Source organism: Micrasema longulum, unplaced genomic scaffold, assembly GCF_059751315.1.
Source record: "Micrasema longulum isolate JH-2025_06_02 unplaced genomic scaffold, ASM5975131v1 h1tg000211l, whole genome shotgun sequence".
Lineage (NCBI taxonomy): Eukaryota > Metazoa > Arthropoda > Insecta > Trichoptera > Brachycentridae > Micrasema > Micrasema longulum.
Window position 1 is genome coordinate 189,060 of NW_028277416.1, and position 18,803 is coordinate 207,862.

General features: G+C 34.0%; 1 protein-coding gene across 2 annotated transcripts in view; it reads left to right on the plus strand.

Moving 5' to 3' along the window:
* The window catches only part of LOC148283688 (uncharacterized), a 39,769-nt gene extending 22,036 nt beyond the window's left edge, over positions 1–17,733 (plus strand). For both annotated transcript variants that reach the window (XM_088243423.1, XM_088243422.1), the window contains exons 11-20: positions 559–634; positions 1,212–1,616; positions 3,790–3,858; positions 6,977–7,075; positions 7,301–7,410; positions 9,534–9,645; positions 13,557–13,664; positions 14,752–14,807; positions 16,988–17,038; positions 17,496–17,733. In XM_088243423.1, the coding sequence (XP_088099549.1) occupies positions 559–634; positions 1,212–1,616; positions 3,790–3,858; positions 6,977–7,075; positions 7,301–7,410; positions 9,534–9,645; positions 13,557–13,664; positions 14,752–14,807; positions 16,988–17,038; positions 17,496–17,690 (1,281 nt within the window). In that variant the 3' untranslated portion in view covers positions 17,691–17,733. The remainder of the gene's footprint in view (positions 1–558; positions 635–1,211; positions 1,617–3,789; positions 3,859–6,976; positions 7,076–7,300; positions 7,411–9,533; positions 9,646–13,556; positions 13,665–14,751; positions 14,808–16,987; positions 17,039–17,495) is intronic.
* Positions 17,734–18,803: the final 1,070 nt, after the last annotated feature.

Sequence of the window (18,803 nt, forward strand, 5' to 3'; positions counted from 1 at the left end):
TATATTACAATGGGTAAAGTAATGGAGAATGCACATGTGTTATCTGTTCATTAAGTAATTCTACGTCGGGTTTATTTTTTAATCTATTAATTTCGAGAATTTCTAATTTGTCAAGTTTATGGCCTTTGGGTGCAATATGAATTATTTTTACATTATTTTTTAATTCGAAGGAATGTTTGTTTTCTATTAAATGATTGGCAAAATTTGAATTATCTTTATTATTAGACCATGATTGTATGTGCTCTTTTATGCGTGTTTTAAAGGCTCTACCAGTTTGGCCTACGTAAAAATAAAATACTTAAACTCATTAAAATAACATTATATCCATTCATTAGTTAACCCATAGAAAATTTGTCGATAATGATCCTTAAGATAAAAATAACTTTATTTAATTTACTTACATATAACTTTGAATTATGTATCCTTACCTCTGTTCTGTATAAATACATTTAACTTTTTAATAAAGATACCAGTCTCGAAGATGTCGCGAAAGCGATGAAACCGGTCACTGGATATTCCAAATCTGTTATATTGACTCTGATATATTTTATTTTTTAGGTCAAACCACGCCAAGACTACGGTACCAACTATGTTCTTCTAAACAAGAATCTGACGGAAGATAAAATTGCAAAACGTAAGAGTATTTACAAATATAAATTATTATGAAAATAAAACTTTGTTATCAGTGTTATACAATTTTATTATTTTACAAAAACACTACTACAGTTCCGGGAGAGCACTCCTCCCATCTAAACTATTAGTTTTATATTACTCGTCGATAGGAGGAGTGCTGTAGGAGTGTGTAAGATTTATGTAAGTTGGATTGGATCTAATATATGTAAAAGCCCGTAGGGCGTGTAAATTAATAAATAAATAAAATATTTGTGTAAGTTGGATTTCTGTCAGTTGGATTCGCGTAAGTTGGATTTGTGTAAGTTGGATTCGTGTAAGTTGGATTTGTGTAAGTTGGATTTGTGAAAGTTGGATTTGTGTAAGTTGGATTTGCGTAAGTTTGATTTACGTTAGTTGGATTTGTGTAAGTTGGATTTGTGTAAGTTTGATTTGTATTAGTTGGATTTGTGTAAGTTGGATTTGTGTAAGTTGGATTAAATGCTGCTGTGGTAGACGAAACCTCGGAACTATTTCAACTTACCTAGGATCACCCAAAGAAGATACATATTGAAAACTGCTATCGGTACTTAATTTTTCAGCTCAAGTCTCCGCTAAGGTAAACTCTAAGATTATGATCGGACATACGCAAGACGGGAAAAAATTGTTCGGTCGCATCATCTCGTTCACCCCGTCGAAGGAAACGAAAGCGTCGCCGTCGGCGCCGCCCGTTCCGGACGTTTCGCCCGAGTCGGCGCTGCCTCGAGACGTCGAAACCGCAAAAGACGCCCGGACCGAGCTGGCCGGAGGTTCGCAAGAAAAGGCGCCTGTGAGAGTGAAAAAATTTAACAAATCGGCAAAGCCGCGGTCAAAAAAATGTAATCTCGATGGTGCCTCGAACGCCGGTGTTTCAAATCAAACTTTGAAGGTCAAAAGTGAAAAGGAAGACGTCGGTTACGCTGTGCAAGAGAAGGACGTCAAATTAGTGAATTCCACAATAGTCAAAGGTATGTTTTTATTTTTTGTCTCGTTTTAAATTTATTTATTTTTTTATGTTTAGCAACCCATCCTTACAAGGATGATTTGTGCCGTATTGAGAATAATATTATTTTACTTTAAAAATTATTATTTTTTTATATTTTTTCTATGGGAGTTGCTTTTTTATTTACCTTGCTTATAATATACACGGTTTATATTTCAAAAAGTGGATTTTTCCGCAATTAAATATCTGAAAATTTATCTAAACTATTGGGATCAGGAGGGGTATATTTATGTGGGCTAATCAGGAACTTCTCAGCATTTGCTCACGTGGAGAGGAAACCACTTAAAACTCTTCAAAAGAAGCCGGCCTGTTGGCAGCAGTCAACGGGCCTTCCGTTCCACTAGAGAATTGTCCCTACTTTGGTTTATTTTACCAATTGATCATGTACGATACTACCTCTCGTGTGAGTTCTTTATTACCTATCACCGATGGGATGTCGCGTAGATCTTCACCCAGGCTTCTGCATCGCGCCTCCAGCTGTTGTCTTTGAAAGCTGAAAAGGGGGCAATGCATCAACAGGCGAGGGGCATCTTGAGGAGTTTCATCGTCGCATGGGCAGCTGTCGATCTCGGAGAGCTTGAAGCGATTCAGGTGGCTCATGAACCCACCATGACCCATAGCATCTGGGTGAGCTCGTAGCCAGCATTCTGCATTTTTTTAAAATCATAGGCATGGAAAATCATTTTAGTTAATAAAATTACATCATTTAGAACAGTAAATTTGGATATGTGCAAAACTGTGATCTGGGGATAAGATTGACAAGATATGGGATAAATTTAGGAGATGTGGAGGGTCTAGTTTTTAAATGGTATATTATGAACTTGTACAGTCATCGCTTTCCTATGGAATAATTGGATGGGGGGAGCTTATAACAACCATCTTAAACCATTAGAATCTGTTCGAAAATTCATCTTCAAAATAATGCTTCACAAAAATCGCACTTTTCCCTCTTTCCAATTGTTCCAAGAAGCTAAACTTTTAGATATTTATTTATTTATTTATTAACGGACATTGTCCATGTATACAATTTATAAGGTATAAATATTACAAAAGTTAAAATAATAGTTTGACAATTTAAAAAAAGGAAAGAAGCATTGACAAACATAAGGGACATCGAGACAAGATCTGGACTATTTATTTAGTGCTCGTTTAAATCCTTGTAAACTTAAACCAAAACAGTCCAGATGATCTTGTCTCGAGTTAACAATACGACAAAGACGGGTCTTTGGAGAATTAAGGCCATAGTTTGTTCTATATTGATCGATGAACAGTACTTCATTGTTTCTCAATCTACGAGTCGGAATATTGAATTTTACTTGTCCCAGTAATGATGGAACATCGATTATACCATTTAGTATGCCGAACATATATGGAGTCAATATTAGTTCTACGTTTTTGTAGACTGGAAATATTGAACATTGACTCTATTTCGGCATAAGAATAATTATCTCTCTCTAGTCCGAGCATCCACGCTATTTTTCAAAGCAAGCGATGTTGGACTGATTCAATGTGATTTATGCGATTGACATAGAATGGAGACCAGACCACTATTCTAGGAGGCATATTCTAGAAGAGGGCGAACAGTTGAGCAATAAAGAGTTTTGATTGTACGGACATTAGTAAAACCAGAGGATATTCTGTTAATGAAGCCAAGTAATTTCAGTGATTTATTTACTGTATTATCTATATGCTCGTTGTATGTCAGTTTATAGTCCAAAACAACTCCTAAATCTCTGATGGACTTAACTACATCAATTCAGATATAAGACAAATATATTGTTTTCAATGTTTAAAATATATATTTAAGAACCAAAATGTATTTACAAGTAGTTCAAATAGATCAAGTCAAAGAAGGAATCGTGCGCTAGAAATACCGCATTGTAAAACAAGGCTCGCACAGAGACATGCATATTTTATAGGCCAAAAATTTTTTAATTATTTTTTTACCGACAATATTTAATTGATCCCAAACTTTAAAAATTTTCACATGCTCCGCTTAGGAGCGGACGTGAAGAAAAGAAGAAGATACCTCGTGTGTTTGGAAATTTCACATCTTGCGTGTGAAATTGAACAATTTGGGAACCCTTTGTGTGTTTTTGAAGTTTTAAAAGCTTACATAGTTTATTTTTTATTTTCAGTTGAAAGTCCGACAATTCTAAACACGCATATGCTGTCCAAAATCCAAAGCCCCCTGGACTCCTCGACGGGTAAGCTAAATCTCACAGTCAAGTCGCCGAAGCCGACCCCCGTATGAAAGACAAATGTGTGGGAAATCAACGTATGACAGGGTTGCGAATGACGTAATCAGGCGAGGGTTGTCGGGTATAATTGATTAGATTAAACGATGAATGAATGACGAAAAAATGGTAAAACAAGTATATATTAGAAAACAAGTATATATTATAGAAATACGTAAAAACGAGGTTTTACTGCACATAAATAAATATTTTTTAATATTTTTTTTATTTATAAATTTATTGCAAAAAAAATAATATACATACTTGATAACAGGGAATCTATATAAAACCAATTAATGTAAAATGAAAACGGAGTGTTCTCTGTTTATGATAGTCTCCGTCTAACATGGCACAGCCTGTTCTAAGATGGAGATTTTCTATCTTTAGAGCGTAAGTAGTCCTATACTAATAAAACAATGACAATTTATTTATTTATTTTACATAAAAAAGAAAAACTAAAACTACTTAATGAGGAATTCCACTGTTTTCTGTTTTTTTTATTTTTATTAGCGAACTATTTAACTAAGCAAAAATTTTTTTTTTTTTTTTTTTGTGCGTTATTTACAAAGATATGATTTTTGAAAGCTACATTTATCAAATACCGCGCCAAATGACTGTAATCAGCGTGTCACTTTTCAGTAGTGACGTCATGAAACGGTTGGCCTTCTTACTTTCACTGACCTGACAAGAATCTATGGAATATTGCTTTGATGACTTCATTTAGTTGATCGTAATTTGCTCATTTCTATGTTATGATTGTTTTTACGAACGTTTCCCTTTAGAAAAACCTAGAAAGTTGACATAATCTCTGGTTGAAATGTCAAATTATACAAATTATACTCTTTTTTTTCTATGGTCAAAATGTTCCTTACAAAGTGCGGGGGCTTTAAAGCGGAAACCGGAAATACTACGCGCAAATATAAGGAGTGACGTCATTATTTACTATTTTAAAATGAATACTATTTTTAGCATTTTTTTTTTATTTTTGCGTGCGTTTTTGAGACATTTCGTCTTACTCCAAAATTTTGAAATATTCACGTGTACACGAAAACATTTTTAAAATTTAATTCCGGGTTGGGCTGGAATTCCTTATTATAAATGCCTAAACATAAATAATATAGTATAATATATAATAAAACAAATATAAAGCAATGAAATACATAAAAATATAAATAATATGTGTACCAATTATATAAAGTACTACGTTTATTGATTTACATATATTTTTCAAAAAAATCTCTCGCTACAATATTTATATGTGCAGTTATTTTTATTTTAAAATTTGTTTTACTTTTTGAGTCTTTTATATTTAACAATATTTTGAGTTTGTCCAAATTTTTGTAGACAAGGACTAGATTCAACTCCCTGGGGAGCTGTTTATATTAACATATTACAACAGAGATGATGAACATTTAAGAGAAGGCAATAAAAAAGTCTAGGCATCTACAGGGCTTATGACCTGTCAATAGCTGGTTTAAGTTGTTGATAAATTACCTGGTCCATGAAGAAGTATAGAAATTGAAAAAATAATATTTTCAGGCGTTGCCTAGTATGTAGGCGAAATAATTCAATTAGATGAATCTCACCCGCATAAATAAAGGTTTCAGCTCTTTAACTTCACAAACATCAACAGATGAAAGAATTGAAGGAATATAGATGTTCAAATATAGGCAGATGGTGAATGTTACACAGTGTGTAAAGTGGCCACTTAAACCAGCCATTGACAGATCATGGGCCCTGTAGATGCCTAGACTTCTTTATTGCCTTCTCTTAAATGTTCTTCATCTCTGTTGTAATATGTTAATATGAACAGCTCCCCAGGGAGTTGAATCCAGTCCTTGTCTACAAAAGTTTGGACAAACTCAAAATATTGATGAAGTTTAGAGTTTAAGTGACATTTTAAAAAACGAAATAAAAAGCAAATTTAACAAATTACAACAGGGAAGGAGAATACCTTAAATAAGGGAATATGGAAGTCTAGGCATTTATTAGAAGTTCATTAGAAGTTAGATAACAACAAGTCTTGCAGCTACTGAGCGCATGGACGGTTGAAATTTTAGACCCCATTTACTAAATTTAGATATTTGATAGTTGATAACATTTACATAATATGATAGTTGTTAACATCACAAAATGTCTTGCAGCTACAAAACGCATCCACGAATGGAATTACAAAAACATAAGAATCATTTTAAAAAGTTAACAATAAAAAATAACAAAAAAAACACAATAATAATACATCGAGCAAAGAAGTAGTAAGCATGGCAATTAAGCGAACATGTAACAGCACAAAAAGTAAAATATAAAAAACTAAACAAAGATAGCATTTCTTAACTTATTAAGGATCACGTATAACAACTCATACCGACAATTATTCGGATTGCCTAGGTACTGCAGTGCCTCTGAAATGTTTACAGCTGGACGAATAAACACCTTCGCTGCCCTGCTTCGCCAAAGAGCCCGGAGCCTATGGGAACGCCTAAAAAAGTCTAATAACGAAATTCTCCAAGCCACTGCAGAGTGGATCCAATCACCGTTGTTCAAGCGATGGCGCAATATGCTAAGACCACCATAAGTGCTGCCATATAAAATTTTATTTTATGTTTATATTTATGTTTATTGTTATATTTATGTTTATTGTTATATTTATGTTTATTGTTATATTTATGTTTATTGTTATATTTATGTTTATTGTTATATTTTTGTTTATATTTATGTTCATGTTTATATGTTTATATGGTAGAATTGGCTCTGCACTTTATAGCCATTTTACTGGAATAAAAATTTAAATAAATAAAAATTATTAAGGTTATCAAGGTATTTTTCAACTTTAATTTATTTAAGAGAACTGGATTTTTGGAGGCATTAATTTTTCCATCAGGATCTATCCATACCCTAAGATTTTTCTAGCGTGTGGGTATTTTCCACAAATTGAGAAATGCAAGTTTTGCGATCAGCAAAAGGTGATTGTTACATTTTTTGTATGAAAGCGGCCTGGTTGACTTTAGCAGACCATAGAATTGACCTCACTCTAATTGACATGCCAAGTTTTGCCGACCCGGTGAACATGTCTTTTGTCTTCTTGCAGATCAATTTGTGCTGATGAGAAAAGAACACGAGAATGTGGAAACTGTCGACCGAGTTAGCTACAGGCTCGACTTGGAAGGACATTTGCAGGCTATAGATTGTAAGTATTTCATTTTTAATAAATATATTATAACGATGTCAACACAATGAGGAAGCTCAGTGCCTAGGGAAATTGGATATAAAAATGTTTTCTTACACGCGGTAAAAACTAGAGCGTTTAATTGTACGGCCAAACTGAAATCTTTCGCTGTTTGTAATATAAATCCTAAACATTTCATTGCTTTATTAATACGAAGAATTATGATAATAATGTTTTATACGACAGCTGTACCGGAACAAGATGTCTTCCTCAGTCTGACGAATGTTTTGTCCGCGCTAATGAAGATGCCCACTGTGCAAAAGCAACTGTCGACGAGGGACCTCATGATAATTAAGGTAAGCCGTATAGTAAATACACGCGTGATTTTTTTACCATTTTTACTAACCCTGAGAGCTAGATAACAGAACGTCTTGCAGCTACAGAGCGCATGGACAGTAAGAAATCTAGCCCCTATTTACATTTTTTTTTTAAAATTTTTTATTTGACAATGGAGTTTAGAGTTTTAGTGATATATCAAAAAATGAAATAAAAAACGAATTTATAAAAATAGAAGTTAGATGACAACAAGTCTCGCAGCTACTGAGCGCACGGACGGTTGAAATTCTAGACCCCATTTACTAAATTTAGATATTTGATAGTTGATAACATTTACATAATATGATAAAAATAATATGATCGTTAACCTCACCAAAAGTCTTGCAGCTTCAAAACACATCGACAAATGGAATTTCAACAACATAAGAATGATTTTAAAAAGTTAATAATTAAAACTAATTTTAAGAAACGCAATAATAATACATTGAACAAAGAACTAGTAAGTATGGCAATTAAGTGAACATGTAACAGCACAAAAAGTAAACAAAGATGGCATTCCTTAACTTATTATTTAGGTTAACAAGACAATAGACGATACCCAAACTCAAACTCGTCCCTGTTTTATTTTGGTGTGCAGTAAACAGGATCTATTGTCTTTTTCCTAGTAAATAATTGTAAAAACACTCGGTTCACATTTGGCTGTCCCTGGGAGATGATAGTAGAAACGCATCTGTGTGCGTAGTGTAGAGTGTAGGTACCAAGGAATATATCCGCATCTTTTTAATTTTGTTCGTTATTACTATACGCATGTTTCCCGCTTAAAATTTCTGATTATTATTATATCCTATCCACCCAATGGCCATCCCCTCAATTCTCCCCTATTAATTTTTGTTTTTTCTAATATATATGTATGTTGTAAGAGCCCTCTGGGCGTTTATTATTCAACAAATAAAAATTGAAGCAGACAGTTAAAACGTCTCGCAAATGACCAGAATTCGGCTCGTGAACTGTCACTTTCAATGGAGAATAACTTCATGATGAAGACACAAATGGCCTAATGTTTCTATGAGGTTATGTCGACAGACGCCCAAGTTTATTGCGTGACGTGTATGATCTATTTATTTCGACCACTGCTTGTCGCTAAAGCCATCTACAGGAAAATGCCAGAAGCAAAGTTGTACAATATTTATTTTATTTTTTTATTTTATTTTATTTAGAAAACATACAGTCATACAAAATAAGTACTAAGAACAACAATTTTTTAACATAAAAAGACCAATTAAGTTTTCATAAATTAAAAAGATATAAACATTAAATGTGACAAAAAATAAAAATTAAATAAGAATTTTAAGTGAGAAAAGGATATCTCATAAAACCCACGTTAATTTTGAATTGTGCAAAAAAGTGTGACATTTCTCTCTTTCGGCTCTAACGGGCCCCTTCTCATTTTTAAAAGCCACTCTTTTGTATAAATATAAAAAACAAAATAAATGAATATTGGGAGAGAAAATATACCCCAAGGATACAATATTAATATTAATAATTTAAATATAAATTCTGTGGACGAAATTAAATACCTCGGTGTTTACTTGGATAGATACTTGAATTTCAAAACACATTCTCAATATGTTACAAAAAAAAAATCTAAAAAAAAATTCATTTATGGGAAGATTTCGAAATGTGATAGATGTAAAAAGTAGGGTTCTTATTTTTTTTTTATTTATTATTTTTATTTTTATTTTATTCAGAAAACATACAGTCATACAAAATAAGTACTAAAAACAAAAAAAATTTAACATAAAAGACCAATTAAGTTTTCATAAATTAAAAAGATATAAACATTAAATGTGACAAAAAATAAATAAGAATTTCAAGTGAGAAAAGAATAATTGTTGACATTTGCGTTTTCCATGGAGGTAATAAATTAAAATAAATAAAAATACCGAATGTACACTCCGAGCCATCCACGCACACACATGAACGCACATATAAAACATACACAAACATACACATTACATGCGGCACATATACACAGCATAAACCACTCAAGATGTACATTCAGCAACTATCCCAAATAATCGACCCCATGAAGAAATATATATGCTATAACCTCGCGTAAATTTGTGTGTTATTTTCTTCACAGAGAGATGGCGATTCAGAGAAAGTGTTTATTGGGAAGATGCTGAATCTGGACGAAGTGGGACCCCCTGATTGGAATTTCATATTTATGCCAGAACTTTCTAAACATTACTCAGGTAACTTTTGAAATACAGTAAAACCTCGTTTTTACATTTGCCCGCCTTTTACACCGGAATATTTAGGTCCCATTCAAATATTCCCCCCAATTAACGTTTTTTACGTTTTTCCTAACCCCGGTTTTACGCTGAAAATTTTTCAAAACTCATTCGATCTGTCAAAAGACGAGCCGCGCCGCCGCGCGAACGGAGAATAAAATCGAGGCAAATGAAAAATATTGTCTCAAACTAAATTTTAAACTATAGTCCTTAAAATATAGCTTGATTAGAATGGCAGCTGTCAAACTAATTTCATTAATAACTAGCTACAATTATTTGCCGATGATACATTAATCTATATAGTGGGAGAAAATTATACAGAGACTTTACAAAAATTAAACGAGGACTTAAACAGAATATCTGAGTGGCTCAAAATTAATAAACTTCAGCTTAATGTTGGAAAAACAAAATACACGGAGTTAGGAAGGAAAAAGCCAAACCCAAGGATGAATGTACTTATTGATAATGAAACCATAGAAAAGGTTAATGAAATGAAATATTTGGGGATAATACTTGATTCAAAATTGACATTAAATGCAAATTTTGAACACGTTAATAAAAAAATATCAAAAAAAATATTTTTCCTTAGTAGATTGAGAAATAAATTAAATAAAGATACTGCAGAACTAATTTACAAAACAATCATTCTTCCACATATAGATTACTGCTCAACAATATTATTTTTAGCAAACGAAGGAAATTGAAATAAACTAGAAATTTTACAAAATAAAGCGATGAGAATAGTTCTTAAGAAAAATAAATATAGCAATGTAAAAAAAATGAGAGATGAACTAAAATGGTTATCTGTAAGAAGGAGACTTCAATTTAATATGTTGATATTTATACATAAATTTTTTCACGATAAATTACCAAAATATTTTAAGGATAAAGTTGTCTTAAACAAAAATTGTCACGAATATGCTACTAGACAAAAGGATAAAATAAGACTACCATTATTGAAAAGAGCCGAGTCGCAAAATTGTTTGATGTATAAGGGTTTAAAAATGTATGATGAGATGCCTGAATGTCTGAAGAATGAAAAGTGTCTGAAAGAATTTAAAAATAAATGTATAAGTTACTGTAAGGAAATGTAAATATATATAGATGATGTAAATGTACATAATAGTTTATATTAGTTTAAATATAAGCTAACTTAAGAAATAAATATAAAAAAAATAAAAAAATTAGTGATGGGAAGTTACTGATCACTGATCAAATCGATTTTATCAGTTATTTCATGCAATCATGAAACCCTGTTTCCGAAAATTGATATAAAAAACGCAAAAACAAGCCTATTATAGTGTGTTTACACAATTGTTCACCAAAAAATGAGACATTTGTACTTTTTTCATGAACAACATCAAATGAATTATTTTTTTATTCGATCAATTTACAACAGAGATGAATAGCATTTAAGAGAAGCTAATATAGAAGTCTAGGCATCTACAGGGCTTATGACCTGTCAATGGCTGGTTTAAGTGGCCACTTTACACACTGTGTAACATTCACCATTCTGCCCATATTTGAACATCTATATTCCTTCAATTCTTTCATCTGTTGATGTTTGTGCAGTTAAAGAGCTGAAACCTTTATTTATGCGGGTGAGATTCATCCAATTGAATTATTTACTAGGCAATGCCTGAAAATGTTATTTTTTCAATATGATCGGGTTGTGGTCCTGTGGCTAGTGTCTCACTCTCTAGTGGTGAATGTTACACAGTGTGTAAAGTGGGCACTTAAACCAGCCAATGACAGGTCATAAGCCCTGTAAATGCCTTGACTTCCATATTCCCTTATTTAAGGTATTCTCCATCCCCCTTGTAATTTGTTAATTTTATGTCTCGTCTAGTCTAGTTAGTTCAGTCATCATGTGCTTTTTCAGATTGATTTTAAATTTGTCTCCAGTAAAAGTTTTCAAGTAGTTAGTTTTTTTTTAGTTTATTTCGCTTATTATGTTAATTATATTAATTACGTTTTTATTTTCTTATAACGTTAACTATGTTAAATAACTAATTTAAGGCATGCTTCATTATACTAAATAAATATTCGTTAAAGAGGCAGACAGCCTTTGCTGATGTGCCTATATCTCGTGTACTGCTTTATGGATAACTTATATAGCTCCATTTTCGTAATAAAATACCTCAAGGGCGCTTTACATAGTGATTCTATTGTTAAATTAATTTAATTGAAGCTTTTAAATTTGTAATTTAATTAAAACAACTTATTTTGTCGTCACATGCTACGGATTTATTCAAATGATTTAGAGAACAAGTGGGTTTTAAGTTTTTTCCGAAACATCACTTCACTTTCACAGCCTCGCACCTCTGCTGGGAGAGCATTCCACGCCGTAGGTCCTGCGACTGCAAATGCGCGTTCACTAAATTTAGTGCGCTGTTTGCGTAGAGGTATAATAAATTTTCCTCTCGCCGTAAACGTAGCTGATCTAAGCGTGAGACGCCTGTCAGCTAGTTCATCTGGAATGCATAGTTCCCTTAGATATTCCGGAGCAGAGTTGTGCAGTGACTCATATATAAGCCGACAGAGTTAGTATTCGACCCTCTGTGGAAAACGTAGCCAGTGTAGTTCCCGAAGTAGTGGAGTGATATGACTGAACTTTGAGATTCCGAAAATAAGTCTCGCTGTGGCATTCAATCTTCTTCCTTCAAAAAAGCATCCCAGCAGTTTTTGAACCGGTTGGCAACTAGGCATGGCAATTTATTCCAGTCTGGTACCCGTGTGCAGAGACAAAACTTAAGGTGAGGAAAGTACATTCTATTGTTTTCACCTTTGGGGTATTTTCAACGTTTGAGATTAGAATGTACTTTCCTCGCCTTAAGTTTTGTCTCTGCATACGGGTATTAAGCTGCCTGCTGAAAGGAAGCTTATCTTGGGATCGAGGTGGAATTGCGGACGATACGGCTTCCAGTTATGACCCCGCAGTTGATACATCTCACGCAGGGGGCAGTCCTAGTAATTATTGAGTATTCAAATTCATTTCAACAGAGAGGGAAAACATTTTTGAGAAGGGAATATAGATGTCTAAGCATTTGCAGGGCTTATGCCAGTCTGCAAGCATTTGGACATACTCAAACATTGATGAATTACTACCTGGTAAAAGAAGAAGTATAAAAATTGTAAAATTGTTTTCAGGCGTTGCCTAGTAGGTGATTTGGTACAGCCGGATGAATCTCACCCACGTGATAAAGGTTTCAGCTCTTTTACTTCGCAAAAGTCGACAGACGGAAGAGTTGAGGAAATGTGGATGTTCAAACGTGGGGAGAATGGTGAATGTTACACAGTGTGTCAAGTGGCCATTTAAACCAGCCAATGACAGGTCATATTCCCTTCTCAAAAATGTTTTCCCTCTCTGTTGAAATAAATTTAAATATGAATAACTTCTTATGGAGGAAATCCAGCCAGTCTGCAAGCATTTGGACGTATTTGGAGTATCTTATAAGTTTCAATCAAGTCCCCTCTCTTTCCTCATTCTTCCAATGATGTAAGTCCTAGTGACTTAAACCAGCCAATGACAGGTCATAAGCCCCGTAAATGCCTAGACTTTCATATTTTTAAAAATTCTTTTTTACATTTTTTTTAAACTACAACAGGCCAGGAGGCCTAATTACAGTGGTGAATTACATCACAGAGCACCCAGGCTTGAGAAAAATCACATTTTAATTTTTGTGTTCTCACCGGGGATCTTCCGTGCGTGAATCAAGCGTCTTGACCACTACACCACGGAGGCCGCCCCTTCTCCCTCTCTGTTGCAATAAATTTATAACTTAAGTTTTAACATCTGTTGAATCAACGACTTCAGTTACCCAATACAATTTTTCACAGCGTCCTCTCATTGCTTAATTTTTCCATTCCAGAAGAACATTGCGACAAGGATCTGGTGTTGAGAAAGGGGAACTTTTTGGTCATCAAGTTCGTCAAGAATCCGAACAGCACCATGTACGAAGTCACCATCATGGACAAAGGTGCGTTGATGGACTTTTCAACAGAGACAGAGAAGCGCACGGGGTTTTTTTCATGGAAATTACAGACCATATTACAGTGTGACTTGCCAAAGTATTTAGTTACGAGTATTTACTAAGTATACAACAAGCAGCTTACTGAAAAATCATCCATTTTTGCTCCAATACCCAAACATTCTATCTCTTTCATACAGTTGTCCATGTATAGATCAAACAACCATGGTGAAATTACACATCCCAGTTTCACACCGTTTTTTGATTGAACGTCTGGAGAAAACTTATGGTATCCGTGATCAGGCACATATGTGGTTCAGTTTATATTTGAATGAAAGAGAATATGCAGTTGTGTTGCAGGGTAAAAGCTCACCCAACTTTCGGGTGTCTACAGGAGTGCCCCAAGGATCAGTACTCGGACCACTCCTCTATCTTCTATACACTAAAGATATAGAGAACATTATCTTTTACAAAATATTGGTTTCCGTTGTCCTCTTCGCTATACTAGATTAAATTCCCTTTTTTATGTACCAACTTGTAAAAACAATTATACCTCGAATTCATTCATTAGACGCACCTGTAGAAATTATAACGGACTCAGTATTGATGTAGACATTTTTAACTGCACGTTGCATTTGTACAGAAAATTTCTTCATGGGGTCGATTATTTGGGATAGTTGCTGAATGTACATCTTGAGTGGTTTATGCTATGCAAATGTGCCGCATGTAATGTATATGTTTGTGTATGTTTTATATGTGCGTTCATGTGTGTGCGTGGATGGCTCGGAGTGTACATTCGGTATTTTTATTTATTTTAATTTATTACCTCCATGGAAAACGCAAATGTCAACAATTATCTTTTTTTCACTTAAAATTCTTATTTATTTTTTATTTTTTGTCACATTTAATGTTTATATCTTTTTAATTTATGAAAACTTAATTGGTCTTTTTATGTTAAAAAATTGTTGTTTTTAATACTGATTTTGTATGACTGTATGTTTTCTAAATAAAATAAAATAAAAAAATAAAAAATAAAAAATTATCAAAAAATATCTCCTATTTCTGTCGTTAATTAATTTACCTGTGTTTTTTCCAGTTAAACTGGCCGACTTGAAACCGGGTTATCAAGTGTGGAATTCTGCAAAATGTGTTGTAAGTATTCGGATGATATTTTAACTAACGGACCCCCGGGGGTAGGCGGAGCGGATATACTGAACTGAAGTTTTCATGACTAATTTAAGCTGTGAACAACTCTATAAACCACTTCAGAATACACGCAAAATGCTCAGTTACAGCAGTTCGAAGACCAGAAGAAATGCGTATTTAACTACGCACTTCTTTCCTTTGTCGCGCGGTATTATTGACAACCCTGAAATTATGCAAAGCATTAGCTTTTATGTTCCTTAGACAGCGTCAGCATGGACTGTTTCACATTCCAATATACGGGATCAACCTGCCGATTGAAGGGCTATAATAATAATAATAATAATGTTTGGATAATTTATATAGCGCCATTTTTGTGAAAATCACCTTAGGGCGCTGTACAATAAATAAATATCCCAACACGTCTCGCTGCTACAGAGCGCATGGACGGTTGGGATTCTAGTTCCTCGTCTCCAATTATGATATATTACAATTATGATATATATGAGCTAGATAACAGAACGTCTTGCAGCTACAGAGCGCATGGACAATAAGAAATCTAGCCCCTATTTACGTTTTTATTATCAATTTTTTAATTGACAATGAAGTTTAGAGTTTAAGTGATATTTTAAAAACGAAATAAAAAGCAAGTTTATAAAATTAGAATTTAGATAACAACAAGTCTTGCAGCTACTGAGCGCATGGACGGTTGAAATTCTAGACCCCATTTACTAAATTTAGATATTTGATAGTTGATAACATTTACATAATATGATAAAAATAATATGATAGCTAATATCACAAAAAGTCTTGCAGCTTCAAAACGCATCGACAAATGGAATTTCAACAACATAAGAATGATTTTAAAAAGTCTCTATCTCTATGTTGAACAATATTACTTTGGACATTGACATTTTTCACGTCTCCGAGGGAGTTTTTCGTGACAAGATTCCCTTACTTTTTTAACATATTGTTATCTGGATATTATTTATTTTATTTTTTTATTTATTTATACTTAATTTGACCATATTATTTTAATTATTTGTATATGTATGAATTAAGAGATTACATTTTGTAATGTACATATATATGAATAAATAAAATTGAAAAAATTTAAATATTTTTGGTCTTAGGAAATATGACTACATTTCTGATTATACGTGTATATTAAACGTATGTTTTTAATCGGAAATATCCCCCGCAAAAATCGTTTGTCGAATCAAATGGTTGGGACAATATTTTGTAGACAAGCACTGGATTCAACTCCCCGGGGAGCTGTTAACATTAACATATTACAACCGAGATGAAGAACATTTTAAAGAAGGCAATATAGATGTCTAGGCATCTACAGGGCTCATGTGAAATAATTCAATTAGATGAATCTCGCTCGCATAAATAAAGGTTTCAGCTCTTTAACTTCACAAACATCAACAGATGAAAGAATTGAAATAATATAATCATCAAAATATAGCTTGATTAGAATGACAGTTGTCAGCAAAAGTGACGACATACATTTGTAGTAACGTCTAAGGAGTGATTTTTATTGACACACGAAAAATCATTTGTATCTGGCGTGTTCATTTATTTTTTTAATACAATACTTGACATATAAATCAACGTAATTAAATAAACTCTGTTGCAACAAATTTAAATATGAATATCTTCAGAGGGAAGAAATCCAGCCAGTCTGCAAGCATTTAGACATGCTCAAAACATTGTCGAAATAACTACCCGGTAAAAGAAGAAGTATAAAAATTGGAGAATTGTTTTCAGGCGTTGCCTAGTAGGTGAATTGGTTTTAGCCAGATGAATCTCACCCACGTTATAAAGGTTTCAGCTGTTTCACTTCACAAAAGTCAACAGATGGAACAGTTGAGGAAATGTGGATGTTTAAGCATGGGCAGGATGGTGAATGTTACACAGTGTGTAAAGTGGCTACCTAAACCAGCTAGTGACAGGTCATGAGCCCTGTAGATGCCTAGATATCTATATTGCCTTCTTTAAAATGTTCTTCATTTTTGTTGTAATATGCAAATGGTTAGGGATGATGAGGTTTGTATGAATGTTAGGTGTCCAGGGTCAAAAAGCCTGCCATCGGCTCGCCATCACTGCTCTGAGGAGACATTAGGATTAAAATATTATTACAGCGAAGAAAGAACATTATTTTCAAATGATTTTTTTTATTTCAGAACACAGTCAACAAATCTCGGAGCTTTAGAAAAAATTGTCCTGTTTGTAAGGTAATCTATTTTTATCATAAATTAATTTTACTGAGCTTTTCTTTTGTCTCTTTCGCCGTTTTCCCCTTCAAATAATAGTGTTTAATCACTGCACAAAATTCGCTTTTTTCCATTTTTCAAGAAACAAAAAAGTTCTTTACTTCAAACGACTACAACAAATAAACTAATCGATGAATTTGGGTGGCATTTTAACAGCTGCTGTTTGACGGATCGCAACTTGGAAAAAAAAAATTTTTTTGTGTTTGTGCTGCCATCTAGCGCTAGGTAGCTTCATTATCAATCCGCCCTCGTATTTAAGAGTTAAGGTTGTTTAAACTGCAATATTTAATTTTTCCTGGACCAGTACTTAAATCGCAGGACTGATTGTCTTACCTTCATGCAACGGTCAACCAAAATACGCTGCATCGGTTTCGTACGGACGCAGCGCCCCGATGACGATGTTTTTCTTTGTTTCCAGAAAGTGTTCTACCGGACCTCGAACCTGTCCCGCCACATGAGCATCCACGCAGTCAACAACGCAAGCGAAAGCGAAGGGCACGCGTGTTCGTTTTGCAATTGCGCCTTCCGCTTCTCGAGCACCCTAACCCGACACATTTTGCAATGCCACACGGACACTAGCAACGCCAAAGCCAAAGAGTACAAAGTTATATAAATTATTAATTCTAATAAATTTTTATCATAAATGTATGTGAGTTTATTTATATTTTTTATTATTAAGACTGAGATGTTTAACATTGTTGCAACAGAGGGAAAACATTTTTAAGAAGGGGATATGGGAGTCTAGGCCTTTACAGGGCTTATGACCTGTCATTGGCTGGTTTCAGTGGCCACTTTACTCACTGTATAACATTCACCATTCTGCCTATGTTGGGAAATTGTTTTCAGGCGTTGCCTAGTAGGTGAATTGGTTCAGCCGGATGAATCTCTCCCACATGATAAAGGTTTCTCCTCTTTTACTTCACAAAAGTCAACAGATGGAAGAGTTGAGGAAATGTGCATGTTCAAACATAGGCAGAATGGTGAATATTGCACAGTGTGTAAAGTGGCCACTTAAACCAGCCAATGACAGGTCATAAGCCCTGTAAAGCCTCGACTCCCATATTCCCTTCTCAAAAATGTTTTCCCTAGGGAGAAAATCCGGCCAGTCTGCAAGCATTTGGACATACTCAAAACATCGTTGAAGACTAAGATGAGCGCCATTATCAAAATCAAGAATGGAGTTCTACGCAGGTTGGAAGACCGAGATAGACGTGGCATGACCATATCCAACAAATACTAATACAAGAATAATCGGAATTTTATATTGTGGGGGGATTAATGTTATACTCAATGTTCCTATAAATCCACAGTCTTAACATCGGCTCGAAATATCCCAAATAAATAAATATAGTGTTAATAGTATCCTAAATGGCAACGAGTTCCTGAAATTACCGTGGTATTACAACCGCCTCGAAAATCGCAAAATTGCTCAATAAAACATATTGATTTTTTGCACCTCAACTGATCACAAGGCCCAACTACAGTGATCACAGCACGAAACGGGTTTGAGAGATTTAATTTTTAATTTACGTGTTCTTACCGGGAATCGAATCCGAAGCCTTGCGTGCGCAAGTCGAGCGTCTTGGCTATTAAGCTCGGGTTTCCTAGGACAGCGGTGCCCGTATTTTAACGGCCGTAGTGAACATTAATGCGGTTGACAGCCGTCGTAACGGTGACTAGAGAGTGGTTTCCTATAAAAATGGTGTTGACAACACCGTTAAAAAAT